At 35.1% G+C, this 20,775-nt stretch overlaps 1 protein-coding gene across 7 annotated transcripts in view; it reads left to right on the forward strand.

Moving 5' to 3' along the window:
• The window catches only part of PUM2 (pumilio RNA binding family member 2), a 93,918-nt gene that overhangs the window by 27,867 nt on the left and 45,276 nt on the right, over positions 1-20,775 (forward strand). For 6 of the 7 annotated variants that reach the window (XM_014782184.2, XM_014782180.2, XM_014782197.2 and 3 more), the window contains exons 3-8: positions 3,613-3,721; positions 7,075-7,262; positions 7,829-7,998; positions 11,752-12,022; positions 12,263-12,356; positions 19,448-19,573. In XM_014782184.2, the coding sequence (XP_014637670.1) occupies positions 3,613-3,721; positions 7,075-7,262; positions 7,829-7,998; positions 11,752-12,022; positions 12,263-12,356; positions 19,448-19,573 (958 nt within the window). Of the gene's footprint in view, positions 1-3,612; positions 3,722-7,074; positions 7,263-7,828; positions 7,999-11,751; positions 12,023-12,262; positions 12,357-19,447; positions 19,574-20,775 lie in introns of those variants that run through there. The other variant, XM_087437111.1, reaches the window with a different exon arrangement.

Here is a 20,775-nt window from a genome sequence, read left to right on the forward strand (position 1 = left end):
TAAATTCTAGCAGGAATTTTATTATTTATTATTTTGAGGCAGTATGCTAGGGTGTTGACCGATTTCTTTGGAGATGGAGAGGGCAAGCCATAAATGCTTCTTGAAGGAAAGAACTAATAAAATGGTGGGCAGTTGGGGGATAAATTTGTATGTCCACTCAATCATTTCTGAGTTGGAAGGACAGAGGAGTGGGTTGACAGGAAATACTGAGTTGCTTGACCTTGGTTTAGAACTTTTGTGAATTAGGAAACTAATATGAAGTGATAATGGGTAATATGTTTTACAGATCTTCAAGATCATTTAGCCTTTGTTTTCTGTAATGTGCTTCCCCACTTTGACTACAGTGAAAGAGTTTCCAGGGACAAATCTCTGTTTTTTATTGCTGTTCCAACCTGCATACTGCTTTATCCTTTTTTTTTTTTTTTTTTTTTTTACGGTTCTATCTTGAATTGTTGCCTTTCTTTGTATTTAGTTCATTTTAACTTATTCTTGGTCACAAGCCAGTAGTTTCTCTAAAAGTGTTTGAAATCAATGTCTAAACTGTCATAGAAAGCTGTTTCTAGAATGTTGATAAAGGCTTTTGTTAGGAGGTGTTAATTTTATTAACCACTAAATTATTTTCCTTTGGATGATAACTTATAAATGTTTGCAAAATGAAGAAATATTCATAGCTCAGTGCTTGGGAGAAAGTAGGCACACTGGATAAGTGCCTGATATAAATTTTTTTCTGTAGTTGTACAGATTGTGTTTTAAGGTAGTGATCTGTGAACTACTACTAAAGCACCTCATGGAACCTCATCCCAGAAGACTTTAGAATAGTCTCCTCAAAGAGATTCTGTTATTTCTGCTACCTCAGACAGTTAGTTTGTTTCAGCTGCTTCTGTGTCTCTGATCAGTGCTTCTCTTAAGTTGTTAAAACTTTATTTTTGATTACTTATTGTTACTCTTATTTTGATATTGAAACATTTTTCTTCATGCAGTATGGGATAAAAGCATTTCTTTTTTCTCTCAGAAACCATTTTCTCCTGCCTGAAATGGCTTTATTTACAGTATTTACAAGGGATTAACTTGGGTTTTACGGTGAATAAATATTCAATTATTTAAATATATCAAATATAGTGTTTTAGTATTACCAGCTGTATATTTTGTTTGAATAAAATACATGAAACTTTTATAGTGAGATTTTAAAAAATTGAAGCAACAGAGGTTGTATTTTACTGGGATCTTTGTTAGAGCAGATTATTGTTTAAAATGTCTATACTTTAAATACAAATCATTTGTAGCCCAGGAAGATCCTAACATGCAAAAAACTTTTTTTTTAAATAACATAAGTTAATTTCCTTTAAAATTAAAAATATTTAGCCAAAGATCTGTAGATTAGGAACATGCCCAAATTGAATTTTCCCTCCTCCCTTCTAAGCTGCTTCTCCCGGTTTTTTCTTTTCTTTTTTGTGTGTGTGTGTGAGGAAGATCAGCCCTGAGCTAACATCCATGCCAGTCCTCCTCCTGTTTTTTGCTGAGGAAGACTGGCCCTGGGCTAACATCCGTGCTCATCTTCCTCCACTCTATATGGTATGGTGCCATAGCATGGCCTGACAAGCGCTGCATTGGTGCGCGCCCGGGATCCGAACCTGCGCCGCCAGCAGCAGAGTGCACGCACTTCACCGCTACGCCACGGGGCTGGCCCCATCCTGGTTTTTTCCTGTTCTGATCAGTGGTACTACCATTTACCTTGTTATCCAAATTTTAAAGTTTTATCCTTTTATTTATTTATTTTTTTTCTTGAGGAAGATCAGCCCTGAGCTAACATCCGTGCTAATCCTCCTCTTTTTGCTGAGGAAGACCAGCTCTGAGCTAACATCTATTGCCAATCCTCCTCCCCGCCCCCCCCCCCCGAAGCCCCAGTAGATAACTGTATGTCATAGTTGCACATCCTTCTAGTTGCTGTATGTGGGATGCGGCCTCAGCATGGCCGGAGAAGCGGTGCATCAGTGCGCGCCCGGATCCGAACCCGGGCCGCCAGTAGCGGAGCTTGAGCACTTAACCGCTAAGCCACCGGGCCGGCCCAAAGTTTTATCCTTTTATTCACAGCACCCCCCCACCACATTTGTATTCATATCCTGTTGACTCTCCTAGACAGCTCTCAAATCCATTTTATTTTCTTAGTTCTTTCTTTCTGCTGGTACCGTGTTTGAATTCTTGTCATCTTTGCCCTGTTGTTGTAATTCTTCGAAACTAATCTCCTTGCTTCTAGTCTAGAATATTCATTATTCTTACAACTTACAGCTTGAGTTTTTTCTAAAACATAATGTCACTCTTGCTGACCTCTCTTGATTCTCTATTGCTTCAATTTGTAATATGCAGTTTCTTTAGCACGTCTTTAAGGTTCCTCATTATCTGACCTAGATAGTTTTACCAGCATCAACTTTGATCTTCCCACATCACTTCCTCCATCTTATACCCTGTTCTACACACTATGCATTTTCTCAAGTTGTTCATGATTTACTATGTCTTCCTCACCTTCCACTCACACTTTCAACCCCCAACACACACATACAATCTTACTTCTAAGACCCAATTCAGGTTTTACTAAGTTCATTTTATTATAGTTAGTTTATGTGTTTGTGAGCTCTCTGAAGATAGGGTCACCATGTGCTTAAGGAGACAAACACAGGTAATTTAGTGTGATAAGTGTAGTAATAGAGGTATATACTGGTTTAATTATGAGCACTGAAAGACTGGGCACCTAATTACAGGCTGAGAGGGCTGGGTATCTTACAAATGCTTATTTAAAATGCCAAAAGCATATCTCAGAAGACCAGTTTATTTTTTTCAAACAGACGTATCCCCCAGTCCACCTCCTCTGAGTTTCAGAGAAGGTAGAGAGGAGAGGTCTGGATGAATATTAAAGTATCATTAGGAATTGGCCAAATATGTATTTTGAGTAAGCAATGAATGGTTGTATCAATGCAGTGTTTATGTACTGTGTATATCACAATGTGGGATATATAGAGCACAGGGCTTTGCACTTGTTATCTCAGAAGTATTTGAGGGTCTTTTCTGTGTGTCTGTTCTACCATCGGTAGCTTCCTGATTTGGGATTGATAGATTGCTAGTATTCAGGACCTAGGAAGAGTTGTGAAGTTCACTTCCGTTGAATAAGTGAAGTAAGAATGAAAATACATTTTTTATCATGGAAGCTGTAGGATAGGAGGTGATCCAAGGGTAGTACTTGGAAGTAAAGGAAAAATTTTAATCATTGGTGTAGTTATTTTTATTGTGTTATCTGTATTGAGTAAGAAATTTAGTCTTGAAAAAATTTATGTATAAAGAAAATCACATAATAGTAAAACCATTTGAAAAATTTAGAAGAGTCAAAAGTGGACTTTGATTAATGTTCAGGTCTAGAATTATCAGAGCCAGTGCCGAAAAACATAAGTGGAGAGTTATTTTATTATTAGTGAGACAAATTAGGAAATAGGTCACTCTGAATTATCATTAGCATTGAAAAGTAACTTGTGCATATCAGTGGTAAGTTTGCTATAGAACTACATATTAGTTCTTTGTAATTAGCATAAAATTTAAATGTAATATTTTTTCCCTCCCAAATAGCTTTTGCCTACCAAAAAGTTTTGGGAACCTGATGATTCAACAAAAGATGGACAAAAAGGCATATTTCTTGGGGATGATGAATGGAGAGAGACTGCATGGGGAACTTCTCGTAAGTTATTGGTATATGTGTGAGAATTATGAATTTTCTTTGATTTTTTTAAAACCCTGCCCACCCTCAGACACTATTTGGAGAAAATTTGTGCTATCTTTGTTGAGGATTTCGTAAATCATTATAATGTGCATTTTCTTGTGTAAATTAATCCTTATCTCATGGTCTACTTATTGATTAGAAGTGTTTGTTACAATAGAGAACACATTTTAACCATAGGCATTTTTAATCTTAAATTGTATCAGAAGATGGTGACTGATTTATCTAATTTTAGCTCAGTCTAGCTTTATTAGACATTAGCCACATCCAGAAAGGAGGTGGTAAACTCCCTTAGTAAGGTAAAATTCCCAGAAAGGGAGCAAACATTGAATGTTTTTGATATCTGTAAGTCGTGAGGAGAGACTTAGGTCCAAGAAACTGTTAAGAGACAAGGAACTGGTGTGTAAGGAGTGTAACTCACAGGAGTGACAGTATATATTGGTAAATTAAAAAGCACAGTTATCGTCTTAAAATAGTACTGATTATATTTTTAAATGTTTCTGATGAGTAAAATTTGAGAGATGTACCCATGAAACTATCAACATGTATTTTACAAATAAGTTTTCTCTTTTTATAAGAGTTTAATGTAGCTTGTTAAAGCTATACAAAATGACCAAAATAATATAAAAACAAATTTCTGGAGGATAATTATCAAATTAGCCTTATATTTTGAGTGTAAATTGCCAGGTATTTCTTTATTCTCCAGATCATTAAAATATATTAAAAGATTTTAAAGTCCTTTATAGTTTTAAAAATTATTGAACCAAAGTAATTGTCAAAAAATTAGGAAGTGCTAGAAGATTTTAATGATTAATACTCTTTTACAGTCACCATTGATAAAGATTGAAAACTTTGGTTATAAAACTAAATTTAGACTAAAATTTCCTTAAAATACTGGGAATTTTCTTTGAGTTCAACCAATATGTAATATAATATGCCAGGTTTGGAGAATATAAAGATAAATGAGATATAATCCCTGCCCTCAAGGAATTTTTTTTTTCTGAATTTGAAAGCCTGTATTAGACTGGACTTTTAAATTATTCAGTTATTTGGACTAGGGTACGTTTTTCCCACGAAAGGCACTTTCTTTGCTAAAATCACATGTGCGTGAAAACTTGGTTGATAGACATGTTTTGATTTTTGTTTTAAAGGTTGAGTGGTTAATTGCTTTACTTACCAAAACCAAATTATTTTTTAACGCATTCCAAAGCAAAGCGTCCTGAGTAGAACATGGTAAGGAGATTATTTTCAATATGGATGGTAGGGAAATATTTTTGGTATGTTATATTTGGAGGACAACTAGTACCAGCAATAAAAAATTTAAGCAACATATTTATATATTCCTATTTCTTTTTTGTGTCAGATTTATAATTTTAGTTAATTCTTTATACCTTTCCCTCTCCCAACTTAATTTTCTTGTATGGATACAATTTTAAAGAAAAATATTAGTCTTTACTAGAAGACATGAGAAAATTAGAAGTGAATGGAATTATTTTGTTTACTGAACAAACATTTATTGAATGCCAAGCATGTACAAGTATGAATAGCACGTTCCTTCTCGTAAAGGAATTGTCATTCTAAGACAGATTCTTTCTATGACTGCAGGAAACTTGATCATATACGTGTTTCCTTCCCAGCTGAACTGAACTACTTGTGACTGTTAATTTCCTTGTGTTCTCCTGTACTTCCAGGCCTTTGAACATGCTGGTTTCTCTAACTGAAATGCTCTTTACATCCCCACCTTCACCTATTTTTTCCTCACTTTTAACTCTCTACCCTTCATATCACCTCCTTTGGGATTCACTCTGAGCCTGGGAAAGATTGATGCTACTTCTTTCTGTTCCCATAGTATCCTGGATTATTTGTATTGAAGCACTTTACTCCATTATTATTGCTTTCTGATAAACCTGTAATCTCTTTGAGGTCAGGGACTGTCTTGTTTGTTCTTGGGTTCTCTATACATAGCACAATGCCTAGCATATGAGAGATAGTAAATCAGTATTTGAACTGTGTGAATGATTGAATGAAAAAATATAACAACTAATCTCATGGGTAAAGGTACTAAAATGTTTTAATATGGAAATGTTTTAATATGGTTTAACAAAAGTAGCAATCATTTAAAAATTATTACAGTTAATGAAATGATGACTGAGTACCTCTGTGGTAGTTCAATCCTTTAAGGAATAGACCTAATATTGAGTATTGTATGTGTGTTTTCATAAATGAGTCAGGTAGCTGGCAGCTTATTGGTTCCTTTAAAAAAAGTTTTTGGGCAAATCTATGTGAATGGTTGCCTCATATGTTTTATTATGTATGTATTCCATTTGCTCTCAGATCTTAAATATTGGTTTTTCTTTTTGTCACAAAAATATGTAGAAAAGGTATTTGTACTAGATGAATAATTTTTTGTTAAACAAAAATAAATGGGAAACTTTTAAACTAGAAGGGATTTTTCAAAATCAACTTTAGATGCTACTTAGTTTTTCCACCAAGAATAGAAAATTCTGTGCTATTACTGGCTTTTCCAAACTCTTTCTTTTGTTTATAGCAATACAGCCATGTGTTATGAATCTGTCCAGTACTTAACTGTGAGCTTGAGATGAGCTTCTGCCAATTTAGGAGGAGTTATTTTTATTCTTCTAGGTTTTATCCCTCAGGGTTTTTGTTTTGAATTGTTATGAATTGCCAAAAGAACTTTAACTTTTTAATAAGATGCTTACAGGGGCTAGCCTGGTTGCGTAGCGGTTAAGTTTACGTGCTCTGCTTCGGCGGCCTGGGGTTTGCTGGTTTGGATCCTGGGTACGGACCTGTATACCACTCATCAAGCCGCACTGAGGCCGCGTCCCGTATAGAGCAACTAGAAGGGTGTACAACTATGACATACAAATATCTACTGGGGGCTTTGGGGAGGGAAAAAAAAAAAAAGGAAAAAAGGAGGAAGATTGGCATCAGATGTTAGTTCAGGGCCAATCTTCCTCAAAAAAATAAATAAGTAAGATGCTTAACAGGCAACTGAGCCTTCAGATTAATGTTTCTATTTCCGTTGACCTTTTTGGTTTGACTGTTCTTCACATAGAAGAATATTCCTCACTTACCTGTTTTTTACCAAATGGCTCTTTCTATCTGTATTCTCAAGAAATGTGTCCAGGCCAGTGAGTCTCAACAGAATGAAGAGCTTTTTATAAAGGTTATAACAACTTTCAAATTAAAACAGTATGCCGATTTTTCTTACTTTGGTACATTAACTTGTGTAAATACATTTTGGTTAGCTTTTAAAACTACAAATATGTAATTGTGTTCTTTCTTCCGAACAGACCATTCAATGTCCCAGCCTATTATGGTACAGAGAAGATCTGGACAGGGTTTTCATGGAAACAGTGAAGTAAATGCAATACTGTCTCCGCGATCAGAAAGTGGAGGCCTTGGTGTGAGCATGGTAGAATATGTATTAAGTTCTTCTCCTGCTGATAAATTGGATTCTCGATTTAGGAAGGGAACTTTTGTAAGTATTTTGAAAAAAGAAATATTTGGTAATTGCTCAATGGTTATTTGATTATCTTTAAGTCATTTTATTTTTGTGGCCCTTCCTAGAGCTAAAGAAAATTTTGTAGCTATTGGTGCTCTTGTTTCTTCTCTTGGCCACTTCTTGAAATACATGAAACAGTAAAACCACTGGGAATATTTATAATCTTAACCATGTTACAAAAATCAAACCATATTAATTAAAAAGCATAATTTGCAAGATTAAAATTGCTTATTTGTGGTAGTGCTTGATCTGAAAGTAAATAAACAAAATCATCTATGCATTAAGTAGAATTTTAATCTCGTTTGTGGTGTTACTGCTTTTCCAGCACCGCTATAGTTAAGGTTGCCTTAGCCCTTCTGTTATAAATCACTGGTTTGTACTCAATTTTTTTGGCCTTTGATAAATTAGTTGACTACGAAATTAAAATAAGATTCAATGCTTTTATTGTTTACATGCACTATAGTGTAGTTTTAGGTCACCTTATGGTGCCTTTTTTTGTGTTCTATTAAATATTCAGAATCAAACAGATTCTTTTTCCTCAGGGCACTAGAGATGCTGAAACAGATGGACCTGAGAAAGGAGATCAAAAAGGCAAGGCTTCTCCATTTGAGGAGGACCAAAACAGAGATCTTAAACAAGGAGATGATGATGATTCTAAAATAAATGGCAGAGGTTTGCCAAATGGAATGGATGCCGATTGCAAAGATTTTAAGTAAGATTTTAACTTTCTCAAGAAGAAAAGCATATCTCTTTAGAGATTATTACTACTAGCTGATGTGACTGATTTAGACATTTTTCCAATTTTGGTTTACTTTATTGCCCTTTGTACTTTGTGTTAATTTGGAGGAAGATTTAATTTTTTTCATAAGGAATATTAGTTCATGATTATGGGCCATTTTTAAAAAAAGAATTCTTCAGAACAATCTCTAAAACAGTGCATTCCATTTAAGGAATAATGTTAGAAGCTGCTGTTACCTTTCTGCTAATATGGTAGTCTAAATTTTAACTTTTTCTTCCCTGCTAAAATTTGGTGAATTTCAGGTTTATTCTGTGATTTTTCTTGGCAAACTCTTCTTGGGGTTGCTCTTGAGCGCCTTTCTGTGGAGTTTCCTCTTCTTTCTATCCCTATATTGTATCCCCTACCCTCCATTTAATTCTTAATCTCGGAAATGAAGAAACGTAGTTAGTTTAGGAGCTGTGACCTTTCTTCTTACTATATGTGAGTTTTTGCTATACTTAACATTCCTGAAATTAGGAAGTGGAGTAAATATTAGAGTCTTCAAAAAGTTAGCTTTAAGCTCGGAATTCTTTAAGTTGTAGCTTTTTAGTTGTCTCTCTATGGCGATTAAATACGTATTTCTCTTCTTCTAGCCTTTGGTCTTAGATTAGGCAGTGCACATTTATCTAAATTATTCATACTGATTTTCTGTGCTTTATACTTCAGTAGTCAGATGTTTTGGGGCCTATACCTGAAAATGAGCTGTTTCTTTGAGATCTTATGAACCATGGAATCTCAGTTAACTGAGTGTAGGTACATGTGGGTGTCATACTTTTACATTTATTGCCTTTAATTATCAAAAGCAGAGTAACAATGCTTCTTAAAAACAGTATTTGTATCTAAGTGCAAAAAAGCATCCAAAACCAGTAAACCTCTTTTGACAAGAAATAAATTTAATGCTATTCAATTTGTTTTAGAACCTTGTCTTGATTTTGCTCTTCTGCTATTACCTAATCTAAGTTTGTCAAGAGCATACATTTAAAACTGAGTTGAGTATAAACTCTTCAGAGTATACATTTATAATTGAAGTGTTAATACACCATTAACTATAGCAAGAAAATAGCACCACTGATAGCATGATGACTCTTTTCTGTGGTATCCTTTACTTTTTGCCATATTAGAGTTGTTTTGTGTGAAAGGCTATACTTCTCCATATTAATATGGACTTTATATTTATTAGCATTCTAATTTTGTTTCATTAAGTTTGGGGTATGTATTTAAAATTGTTTATGAATTAGGGGCCGGCCCCGTGGCTTAGCAGTTAAGTGTGCGTGCTCCGCTACTGGCGGCCCGGGTTCGGATCCCGGGTGCACACTGATGCACTGCTTGTCTGGCCATGCTGAGGCGGCATCCCACATACAGCAACTAGAAGGATGTGCAGCTATGACATACAACTATCTACGGGGGCTTTGGGGAGAAAAAGGAAAAAAAAAAAAAGGAGGAGGATTGGCAATAGATGTTAGTTCAGGGCCGGTCTTCCTCAGCAAAAAGAGGAGGATTGGCATGGATGTTAGCTCAGGGCTGATCTTCCTCACAAAAACAAACAAACAAACAAAAAAATTGTTTATAAATTATTTTAGATAGAGTATTGTACTTGACAATGCACAAACGTTTCAAATAGCTGTGGCTGTATGGTCAATATGCTAGCACATCATTAATATGTACATTAACTGATACATCGTCAATATATACATTACTGGAGTAGAACTGAAGGGAATGAAAGAACTATAGCAGGGTTTGTTTTTTTTTAATTGGCTGAGTTTAAAGAAGATCCATTCAGTTTTACTTTTTGTTCCTATATATTCTGAATGAAAAACAAACTTTTGCAGTACAGCCGGCCCTCCCTATCCATATTCAACCATGGATCAAAAGGCCTATGATGGTTGCGTCTGTACTGAACATGTACAGACTTTTTTTTCTTGTCCTTCCCTAGGCAATACAGTGTAACAACTGGTTTACATTGTATTAGGTATCGTAAGTAATTTAGAGATGATTTAATGTACATGGGAGGATGTGCGTAGGTTATATGTGAATTCTATGCCATTTTATATAAGGGGCGAGCATCCACGGCGGGGTCCTGGAACCAGTCCCCAGTGGATACCAATTTTTCGTGTGAAAAATTAGGTATGGTTAAAAGGGAAAGAAATTTGAAATTTCTTTTAATGTTGCAAGGACAGTGGTTGATTTTTAAATAAAATGTAAGTTCACCTAAATATCTAGAAAACAATTCTGGTAATTAAGTAATTACTTTTTTAAATGCTCTGTGCATGTTAACAAATTTATCCCAATGTGACACACCTGATGTTGCGGACAGAGTTACATAGGTGTAACAACTGGCATTGAAAGCAAGGTAAAATCGTTATTGCCATTTATTTAGCGTATTTATGTTTGAATATGCTATGAACTCATGATTCCTCAGAGAAGACTTATTTCTTGTGAGGGAAAAGATCTTATATAAAATATTTCTGTAGAAGAAAAGAGACTGGAAATGAGGATAATTATGTCTAGAAATAAAGTTTAGACCATGAAGGATGTTGATAAAAAGAGAATACAGTTATGTACTGCATAACAACGTTTCAGTCAACAATGGACCGCATATATGATGGTGGTCCCATGTGATTAGTACCACATAGCCTAGGTGAGTGGTACTGTATACCATCTAGGTTTGTGTAAGCATACTCTGTGATGGTTGCACAATGACGAAGTCGCTTAACAACACATTTCTCAGAATGTATCCCCGTCTTTAAGTGACACATGACTAGAGTCAATGCTAAAAATTTAGTCCAATGTTAATAAATTTGGGGGGGAAATTGAGGCTAGTCAATAGAGAAAGTTGCTTTTTTATGTAGAATTATGCTTTTCATTGATGTGCACACTTAGTTTTTGATAAATGTTATACATTTCCATTTCTTTCTGATGATTTAAACTGAAACAATTTGGTGTGATAAAGATGGTTTTTGGAGACCTGTCAGAGAGAGTTTTCACAAATAGTTTTTTTTGTTCTTGTTAGTTGGAACCACAGGGTCATCTCTTCAGTCTCCTCAATAAAGAAACTGAGGCCTGGAAGATGAAATGATTTATTCAACATCATATTTAAAGACAGAGTCAAGGAGTCAGCCTTTTGTCTTAGTTCACTGCCCTTTTCTGTTGTATCCCACGCTTTATACCCTTAAGTCATGAAGGCCATAATGATCCTTTATGGCCTGTTTTTTCCTGAAATATTAAGTAAGGTGTTATGGCAAAGTTATGTGCTGGTGGACAAGACAGGAGTATGGTAGGTGGGTTTTGGTTTTGAGCCTTTCTGCTATTTGTCACTTGAGAGTCTGCTATATTCATAACCTACCATTCATTTTGTCTGATTTGAGACAAAAGTGTCAAGTAATCTAAGCCTAAAGGTTGTGATATTGGCCACTTTGATTATGTGTAAAATTGAGTTACATCTCTATGTTATTCAAATTGGGGAGAATAATCATTAATAGTATAAAAAAATGAAACTATGTCAATTCTCAAGGGGAAGTTTGGTAGAAAAATATGTGACAAAGCAGAATGGTTAGTGAGCTGGGGTGCCTAATTTGTCCTCTGTATTTTAAAACCATTTGTTTTTCATGATTTTCCTACTTTCCCATTTCAACTTGTGATTTACTTGGTTACTTTTATTCATGATGCCTTTCTGTTTTCTTCATGTAGTCGTACTCCTGGAAGTCGTCAAGCCTCTCCAACTGAAGTAGTTGAGCGCCTGGGCCCCAATACTAACCCCTCAGAAGGATTGGGGCCTCTTCCTAATCCTGCAGCTAATAAACCACTTGTTGAAGAATTTTCAAATCCTGAAACTCAGAATCTGGATGCCATGGAACAAGTTGGTCTGGATTCCTTACAGTTTGACTATCCTGGTAATCAAGTACCAATGGACTCTTCAGGAGCTACTGTAGGCCTTTTTGACTACAATTCCCAGCAGCAGGTAAAACATGCCCCTCCGTTAAGGAATCTCCCCTTAACTATGTATTAATGTAGCCTGAAATGCTATGAGGCATTGAATGATAATAGGTGTGTTCTTGAACGCTTAATGTTTTATTGAATAAAATGTCCTTATAGTTGAGAAAGTTATTCAAATAAGTGTTTAAAATATTCTGTTCCCAGCTTTCTAAATAGAAATGAAATGCCTGAGACTAATCTTTGTATTAAATATTTTCCCTAATAGCTCTTTCAGAGGACTAATGCACTAACAGTTCAGCAGTTAACTGCAGCTCAACAGCAGCAATATGCATTAGCTGCAGCTCAACAGCCACATATAGGTGAGTCTATAAGTTATGTTTTTAGTTAGACTGTTAAAAATCTTGTGTTAAAGTGTTTCGAATGTTTCATTTTTCTTTCACTGAATGGTGTTATTTCATTACTTTTTGAAACATCTCAGTGAGATCAAAGAGTAATAGATTTCATGGCAAGAGTTAATAGTAACTGGGGAAGAACTGTTTCTGATTATTACTTGTATAGTTGGCTAAGTAAAAATCTATATCTTGATGAAAGCTGTCAGCATATAAGTTTTTTTCTCATTGTGACATTGAGTCAAATACTTGGAAATTCAGATGTAGTTATTTGTGTCCATTATCAAGTCAGAATGTTTAATTTAAAAATGTTTTGGAAATAGGAATCCTAAGAAAATTTCTTAAAATATTTTCTTCCTTACTTCATTCAAAGTTATTTGGTCTTTGACCTTTAGTCTTTACTGTGATGTCATTTATTACAGTTGCACACTTGTTACTGCTTGAGTTCAAGCATTGGTATTTGTTGTCCATGTTGGGGTCTTTTTTTCTAACCTTTCGTTTTGAAATAATTATAGATTGACATGAAGTTGCAAAGAGAGTACAGAGAGGTTCCCCACCCAGTTTTTCCTAAATGACTACATCTTAATATAATTATAGTACTGTACCAAAACAAGGAATATGGCATTGGTAAATCTGTGTGTATAGTTTTATGTCATTTTATCACGTGTAGCTTTGTGTAACCATTTTTATACCTATTTGATTATGGCTAACCTTGTTTTATTTACTCATTGGAAAAGTTGTAAATGCTTTCAACCTCAGAATCTGTGGAAGGAGGGTATATTAAGTTGATTCTTTTCCCTTAACTTCATATTCTTCTGTGTCAATCCAAGAAGGCTTCCTAGGTCCCAGATTGTATTTTTGGTTTTAATCAAAGATGACCACACATTTCTAGATGACTTCTGATAGTAGCATGCACTCTAGACCTGTTTTCTTTCCTCTTTCCCCAGCGTCCTTTATCCCTGTACTTAGTCCTTCCTTCTGATTGTTAGAAATATGCTGATTGCTGTCTACTCATGGGCTAGTACAACACTTTTTATTTCTTGAGGCTTCATGCTGTGTTTTAATATGTGGCAGGCTACTACACTCATTGCTCTTCCTTTTTAGAGTTTTAAATTTTCTGTTCTTGCTTATTTGGTGTTTTCAGGCAAGCTTTAGAATCCGCGTATTTACTTGCAGAAGGTCAGTTTAAAATTTTAAGTTAACTTAGGGACAATTGACATCTTTGTGACATTAAATATTCTCATCCAGGACATGATGTATGTTTACTTTTGTTCAAGTTTGCTTTTGTGTTGTTTATGAATGCTTTAAAGTTTCTCTCATATAAGTTTGCATATTTCTTGATAAGTTTGTTCTCAGGTGTTTAATCTTTTGGTCTCGTTGTAAATGGTCTCCTATCTTTCATTATATCTTTAAATTGGTATCTAGTTTGTGTGTGTGTGTTTTTGTATTTTTTGTCAGATATTGATATCAGTATACTTCATAAAAAGAGTTTAGAAATGTCTCTTTTTTTAGTTCTTTGGGTTGGACTTATATGATCTTTAAAGATTTGGCAGAACTTCTTTGTGAAGCCATCTAGGAAACTGCAAATAAATTTGAAAACCTGAATAAACCAGAAATATTTCCAAGAACACATGATTTACCAAAATTGACCCTACATTTTAATCTTTGTTCCACAGTTAAATATATCATTGTTGACCATCAGTCCTTTTATCCAAGTCATCTCTTGGCTGGCTGATAGCTCATCTGGAATAGCACTGTCCAATAGAGATATAATATGTGCCACATAGGATTTTTTAGAACAGCACTGTCCAATAGAAATATATGTGCCACATAGGATTTTAAATTCTTCAGTAGCCACACTTTAAAAAGTAAAAAGAAATAGGTGAAATTAATTTGAATAATATTTTATTTAAGTCACTACATCCAAAATTTCATTTCAGATGTAATTAATATAAAACTTACTAATGAGAACTTTTACATTCTTTTCTTTATATAAAGTCTTTGAAATCAGGTTTGCGTTTTTCCACTTTCAGCAAATTTCAGTTTAGACTGGTCATATTTCAAATGATCAGTAGCTATATGTGGTAGTAACTACTATAATGGACAGTGCAGCTCTAGAAGGTTCTTCTAGAATGGCATTTGACAAACTTTTTTTATAAGGGCCCAGATAGTAAATATTTTAAATTCTGCAAGCCATGGTGTTTCAGTCATAACTACTCAACTTTGCTGTTATAGCACAAAAGCAGTCATGGACAATACATAAATGAATTCCTATAAAACTGTGTTCCTATAAAATTTTAGACACTATAATTTGAATTTCGTATAATTTTCATGTGTTACAAATTATTATTTTATTTTCAACCATTTCAAAATGTTAAAATTGTTCTTAGCTAGTTCATACGAAAATAGGTACCAGGCTGGACTTGGCCCATGGACTGGGTCAGAAAGAGATAACAGATACAATATATTTTATGTTTTAAAATACACATCTCTACTCAAAAGGGAGAGACAGTGAAAAGAAAGAGGCAGGGTTATTTAGATGGTGGGGAATTTCTGTAGTATGGGAAATTGAGAGACGATCCATAGAAGTAAATTGCAAGTAAACCATCTAGGCTGCAGAGGGCTACAAGAGGGATAAACGAACAAACAGAGGGCCTACACACTGCCAGGAATGGGGGTTGAGTCATGCTAACCACGTAGGGTAAGAGCCCCTAAGCCACTAATATAAGACTTGGTTTGGAGACTTAACATTATGGTGTATAGTTGGCAATCGTGATACAACCTGATGGACAGGTGAATGTAAGAGAATCTCTCATATAAGACAGTGTTTCAAACAAAAATTAGAATGCAAACAAGAAAGATCAGCCAGAAAGGAATCATATAACCAACAGTAGAGGTTACACTCAAGAGGTAGAAATAAGAGAACTTTGAAGTTCTGGAAAGAACTTTAAAAGTATATTCAGAATCTTAAGAGATAAAGGACTTACACTGTCAAAGATCAGAGGTCTTGAAACAAAATGATGTGAAAACAGACCATTTTGGAATCTTGTAAATAAAAAGATGTAGGTGGGCTGCATAATTGACTAGCTATCAACTAGGACTAAATGAACTGGAAGATAAAACTGGGGAAAAATCCCAGAACACTGAGATAACCCATAGTAATCAGGACATGGGAGATAGAAAATAGAAAGTAGAAGCCATAGAGTAGAGTAGGGAGAAGCTAAAGATGTGCAAGGCATATGTAAAGAAAACTATAAACATTTCCTGAAGACCTGAATAAATGGGGACACATGCCTTTTTGGGAAAACTCATAAAGATGTCAATTCTCCCTAAATTAATTTGTGGATTAATGTATTCTTGGTTGGAATCCCGATAGGATTTTTTTGGAACTTGAAAGTTTGTTTTTGATGTTTGTCTCAGAAAAGTAAAACTGGGAAATTGATGGAAAACTAAAGTGGAAGAGGGGGACTTACTCAACCATATTTCAAAACAAGTATTATTTACAGTGATTAAAACAGTGTGATACTGGCCTAGGAATATACAAGTAGATCAGTAGACAGGAACCCTCTGAAATAGATGTGTGTATGTGCTTGGGGTGCATTGATGGGGTGGATTTTAATTTTAATTGACATTTCAAATCAATAAAAGAATGTATTTAGAAAATAGCTTGGAGATAATTGGGTCCTATCCCTGATAGATTAAAAATTTAAATGAGAAAAATAAAAATAGAAAGGATTGATATATTTTGCCTCTTTTTTTGTTTTCTTTTTGTGAGGAAGATCAGCCCTGAGCTAACATCTGATGCCAATCCTCCTCTTTTTTTTTTTTTTTTTTTTGCTGAGGAAGATTGGCCTTGGGCTAACATCCCTGCCCATCTTCCTCTACTTTATATTGGATACCGCCACAGCATGGCTTGACAGGCGGTGCGTCGGTGCATGCCCGGGATCCGAACCTGTGAACCCCCGGCCGCCGAAGTGGAGTATGCACACTTAACCACTGCGCCACTGGGCTGGCCCGTTTTGCATCTTTGATAGCTGAAAAACCATAGATGAAAACAAAAACTAATGCTTTATTTTACCTCTCAGATTGACAACTCTTTAAAAAGTTTGATAATGTCCTATTTTGGCAGGAGTGTGAGTGACATTTTCATATATTCTCGACGGGAGTATAAATTGGTACAACTTTCCTGGAGGATAATCTGGAAATGTGGATCAAGAATTTATATATATTTGCCCATTTACGTGACTTTTCATAAAGAAATGATGATAATGCAGATACCTGAGTACTTAAAGAATAATAGCATTATTTATTTATAGCAAAAGAGTATAAACCATCTAAATATATATCTGTAGTAGACTGGTTAAATTATGTTCCTTCTGTACAATAGAATACATATTACGCAGCCGTTAAAAAGAATGAGCTAGAAGGTATCTGTTGACATAGAAAGTGATCTGTGGTTAATTGGCAGGTGAAAAAAGCGTATTAAAGTACCATAGCCTAGATTATAAAATGTATGTGTGTGTATATGTTTTTAAAAATTTAGAAGCGTATATGTTTATACGTATGTCCATATATAAACACATAGATACAAACATGTATATATGCATGCAAACACAAATATATGTATATACATACACAAGCATATTTGGTGTTTAATGTATTATAAATATTTCTAAGTGAATCATGTGAGCTTAAAATACATGCTTCTCCATTTTTTCAACAGAAGGTTTAATTTATCTGCATTAGATTGAACTAATTCCTTGTTTTTCAAATATTTGAAAACTTCTTATCTGCTTTATAATATAAATATGGAGAGAGCTGTATTAAAATCATTTCTAAAATTGAAAAAAATTTAGAAGGATATAACCAAGTGTCAGTAGTAAAGGTTACATGAGGTCTTTGACTTTCTACTTTATACATTCCGTGTATTTAAGTTTTTAAAAGCAATCTTTTTTAATAATAAAACTATAGAACATAAAAATATTATGTCCTGGCTTTTAGATTGTGTAGTGGTGTGAGTAGACCATGAATATCAATACATCATTTTCTATTCTTGTAATAAAGATCGTTTATTGTAGAGGAACTGGAGGGAAATCTTTGACCTAAGGCATAGTTTAGAATGCAACTCTGAGCAAATGATTTTGCTCAGATATTGCAGTGAATGGTATTGCAAGAATTCAATGAATCCTCTGTTTAATTCTTATTTCCTTTATTAAAAGCACATTTTTCAGATGCCGTGTTGTGGGTGGGCATGAAATAAGTCTTGGGGGTTATGGCCAGTATTTTTAAAAATTAAATATATAATAGAAATTAATAAAGAAAAATTAAATAGAAAATAGAGTGCATTGGAACTTCATAAGGATAAATATGTTTTGAGATTTTTGTTGTGTGTGTGTGTATATTAATACTAAGTTGATATGAAATATATTTCATATTGTGGATCACAGTCAAAAAACTTGAAAGCCACTATAATATAGTTAGAATTAAGTGTTTGAATCTTGATTTTAAGATAAATGCTCCTTTTGAGTACTTTTTTAAAAGTTACTTTATGTCCATCTGCTTTTATTCTCATATCCTCCCCCCTTTATTTTTTATTTTTTTAATTTTTAATTTTTTAAATTTTTTGTGTGTGTGTCTGTGTGAGGAAGATTAGCCCTGAGCTAACATCCAATTCTAATCCTTCTCTTTTTTGCTGAGGCAGACTGGCCCTGGGCTAATATCCGTGCCCATCTTCCTCTACTTTATATGGGACGCCGCCACAGCATGGTTTGATAAGCAGTGCATCTGTGCGCGCCTGGCATCCGAACCTGTGAACCCCAGGCTGCTGAAGCAGAATGCATGCACTTAACCGCTGCGCCACTGGGCTGGCCCCCTCCCCCATTTAATCATCATTTAACCTTAACCTTTTTGAGCTCCTTTAAACACATCCTCTTTCAATATTTCCTCACCTTCTACTTGTCTGTTATTTTCTAAAAGAGGCAAATCTAGCAGCACATTTTCAAAGTAATTTTTTAGTACTGTATGGTAAAAGGTCTACACAGTGATTCCTCCATACCAGCGGTTTCTTCTCTCTCTCTCTCTCTCTCTCTCTCTCTCTCATAAGTACTGCAAATGAATATTTTAAAGTCTTTCTTAGCCTTTGCCAGATCCATATTGGCATATATTAGCCTCAAAGGTGGGCTTAAAGTCACTCTCCTGGTTAAAACTCTTCATTGGACTGGCCCTGTAGCCTAGTGGTTAAGTTTGGCACACTCAGCTTTGGTGGCCCAGGTTTTGTTCCTGCACGTGGACCTACACCACTCATCAGTCATGCTGTGGCAGCAGCCCGCATACAAAATAGAGGAAGATTGGCAACAGATGTTGGCTCAGGGTAAATCTTCCTCAGCAAAAAACAAAAACAAAAAACTCTTCATTATTGTCCTGTTGCTTTCAGAGTCAAGTCCAAACTACTTAACAGGATCTGGGAAACTTCATGGGTCTTCCTTCCGTTTATAGCTCTGGTTTTATCTTACACGCTACAGTCCCACTCCATCCCACCCACCCCTTCCAAAGCTGGTTTTGGAGGAGGGAGATACCCCTCCTCTCTATGCCCATAGCCCTATTATAATATATTCTAATTGCCAGTTTACTTGTTTGTTTTTCTCACTAGATGGAGTGATTTGTGAGGGCAGATCTTATCTGTCTTCTTCACCGTTGAATCCCTAACTCATAGTGGGCTTAGTCAAGACTGAATGAAAAACTACTATTGAACAGTAGTGGTTGTAACTCTAAACATGTATTGTGTGCCTGTTATGTGCTAGTACTATGTTGTCATTTCATATTCAACATCACATTTAATTCTCACAAAAATCCTGTAAGATAACTGGTGATACACCTATTTCATAAATGAAGAACCTTACTTAGGTTGTGTTACATGCCCAAGGTCACTCAGTTAATAAGAATTTGAACCATTATACACACTCTCCTCCCCCACCCCAAATTCAGAGTAGAAATATTTTTACCTGATGAAGAAAATCATACTTTACATTTTCATTCATTATTTCTCCCCCTTTTAAATACAGCTGGTGTATTCTCAGCAGGCCTTGCTCCAGCTGCATTTGTGCCAAATCCATATATTATTAGTGCTGCTCCTCCAGGGACCGATCCGTATACTGCAGCAGGATTGGCTGCAGCAGCAACATTAGCAGGTAACTTATTGTTCATCCTTGTTGCTTATTATGAATTTAGTTTTAATTGTCGTATATGCTTTGTTTTTTCTATTTGGGCAATTTGATGTTCCTAGGAAAAACTTAAACATTTATCCAGAATGAACTGAAGTTTCCAGACAGTTAGCTTATTCAACTCTAATGCCATAGGACAAAGCCTAAGCCTGATAACTCTTTTCCTCCTGTATATAGTTGGTTTACATTTCAGTTTTGTAGTTTCAGAAATGTTACGTTGTCAACCACAAATCTTCATTCTTGAGACCAATCCTGATACCCGCAGAGATGATGCAAAGTTAAGTTACTTCTCAGAAAATAAACTAGGGGTAGGTGCTGTTAATATTCAGGTCAGAGAAGAGTGTAAGATACAGAGCTTCAGCAATCTTGGGAGAATGAATATCTGAAAAGTAAAGTTTATTTAGCAATGTTAAAATGTGCAGGCAAGCCTGAGGGACAAAAAGGTGGAGGTGGGGTGGAGTTGGAAAGAACTTAGTAAAAACTGTCAAAGCCTGAGACCACCACTCAAAATCTGAAATAAAAACCAAAACTACACAATGTTACATGTCACTTCTATTGCAGTAAAGCTGTAAATTTAAAAAAAAACGAAAACTGTATTTCTTGCTTATGTTAAGTAAGGGAGAGTTGTGTGCTGGTCAGTCAGTCTTATTATTAAGCAAAGCGATTTACTGATCTTGTATAGAGTTGGTTGGGGGAAGGTTGTTTTAGGTTGAGTTGGTTACAGAGACAGAAATAAATTAGTCTTAGCCATGGTTTATGTTGGTTACCAAGGCAGGAACAGGGTGATGGCAGCCACAGAAGTGTGTTCACTGAAGTGAGTCTACTGATGGGCTGACTTGCATAACTCCAGGCTGTCACTGATTTTTTTACTTTCAGAGATAAGTTCACTGAAGTGAATTGTCACTGATCAATTAGACAATTATGAATCTACTTCTGGTAGTTATTTATTATCATGACTGTAGAACAGTCAGTCTTTTCCTAGGAGTTTGGGGACTTTTTTTTTGTTTTATACTCAAGACTTTGTTTTAAGAAGTGAAAAAAATGTTAGTTTCAAATTCTTGTTTGTTATCTTAACAGGCTGAAACTAACCTGTCACATTCAGTAGTTTTTGGTATAGATCTGCATGTGATTCCATAAAGATGAATCACATGAACTTTCCTGGTGCCATT

Source organism: Ceratotherium simum, chromosome 11, assembly GCF_057802395.1.
Source record: "Ceratotherium simum simum isolate JZ-2026a chromosome 11, ASM5780239v1, whole genome shotgun sequence".
NCBI classification, from domain to species: Eukaryota; Metazoa; Chordata; class Mammalia; order Perissodactyla; family Rhinocerotidae; genus Ceratotherium; species Ceratotherium simum.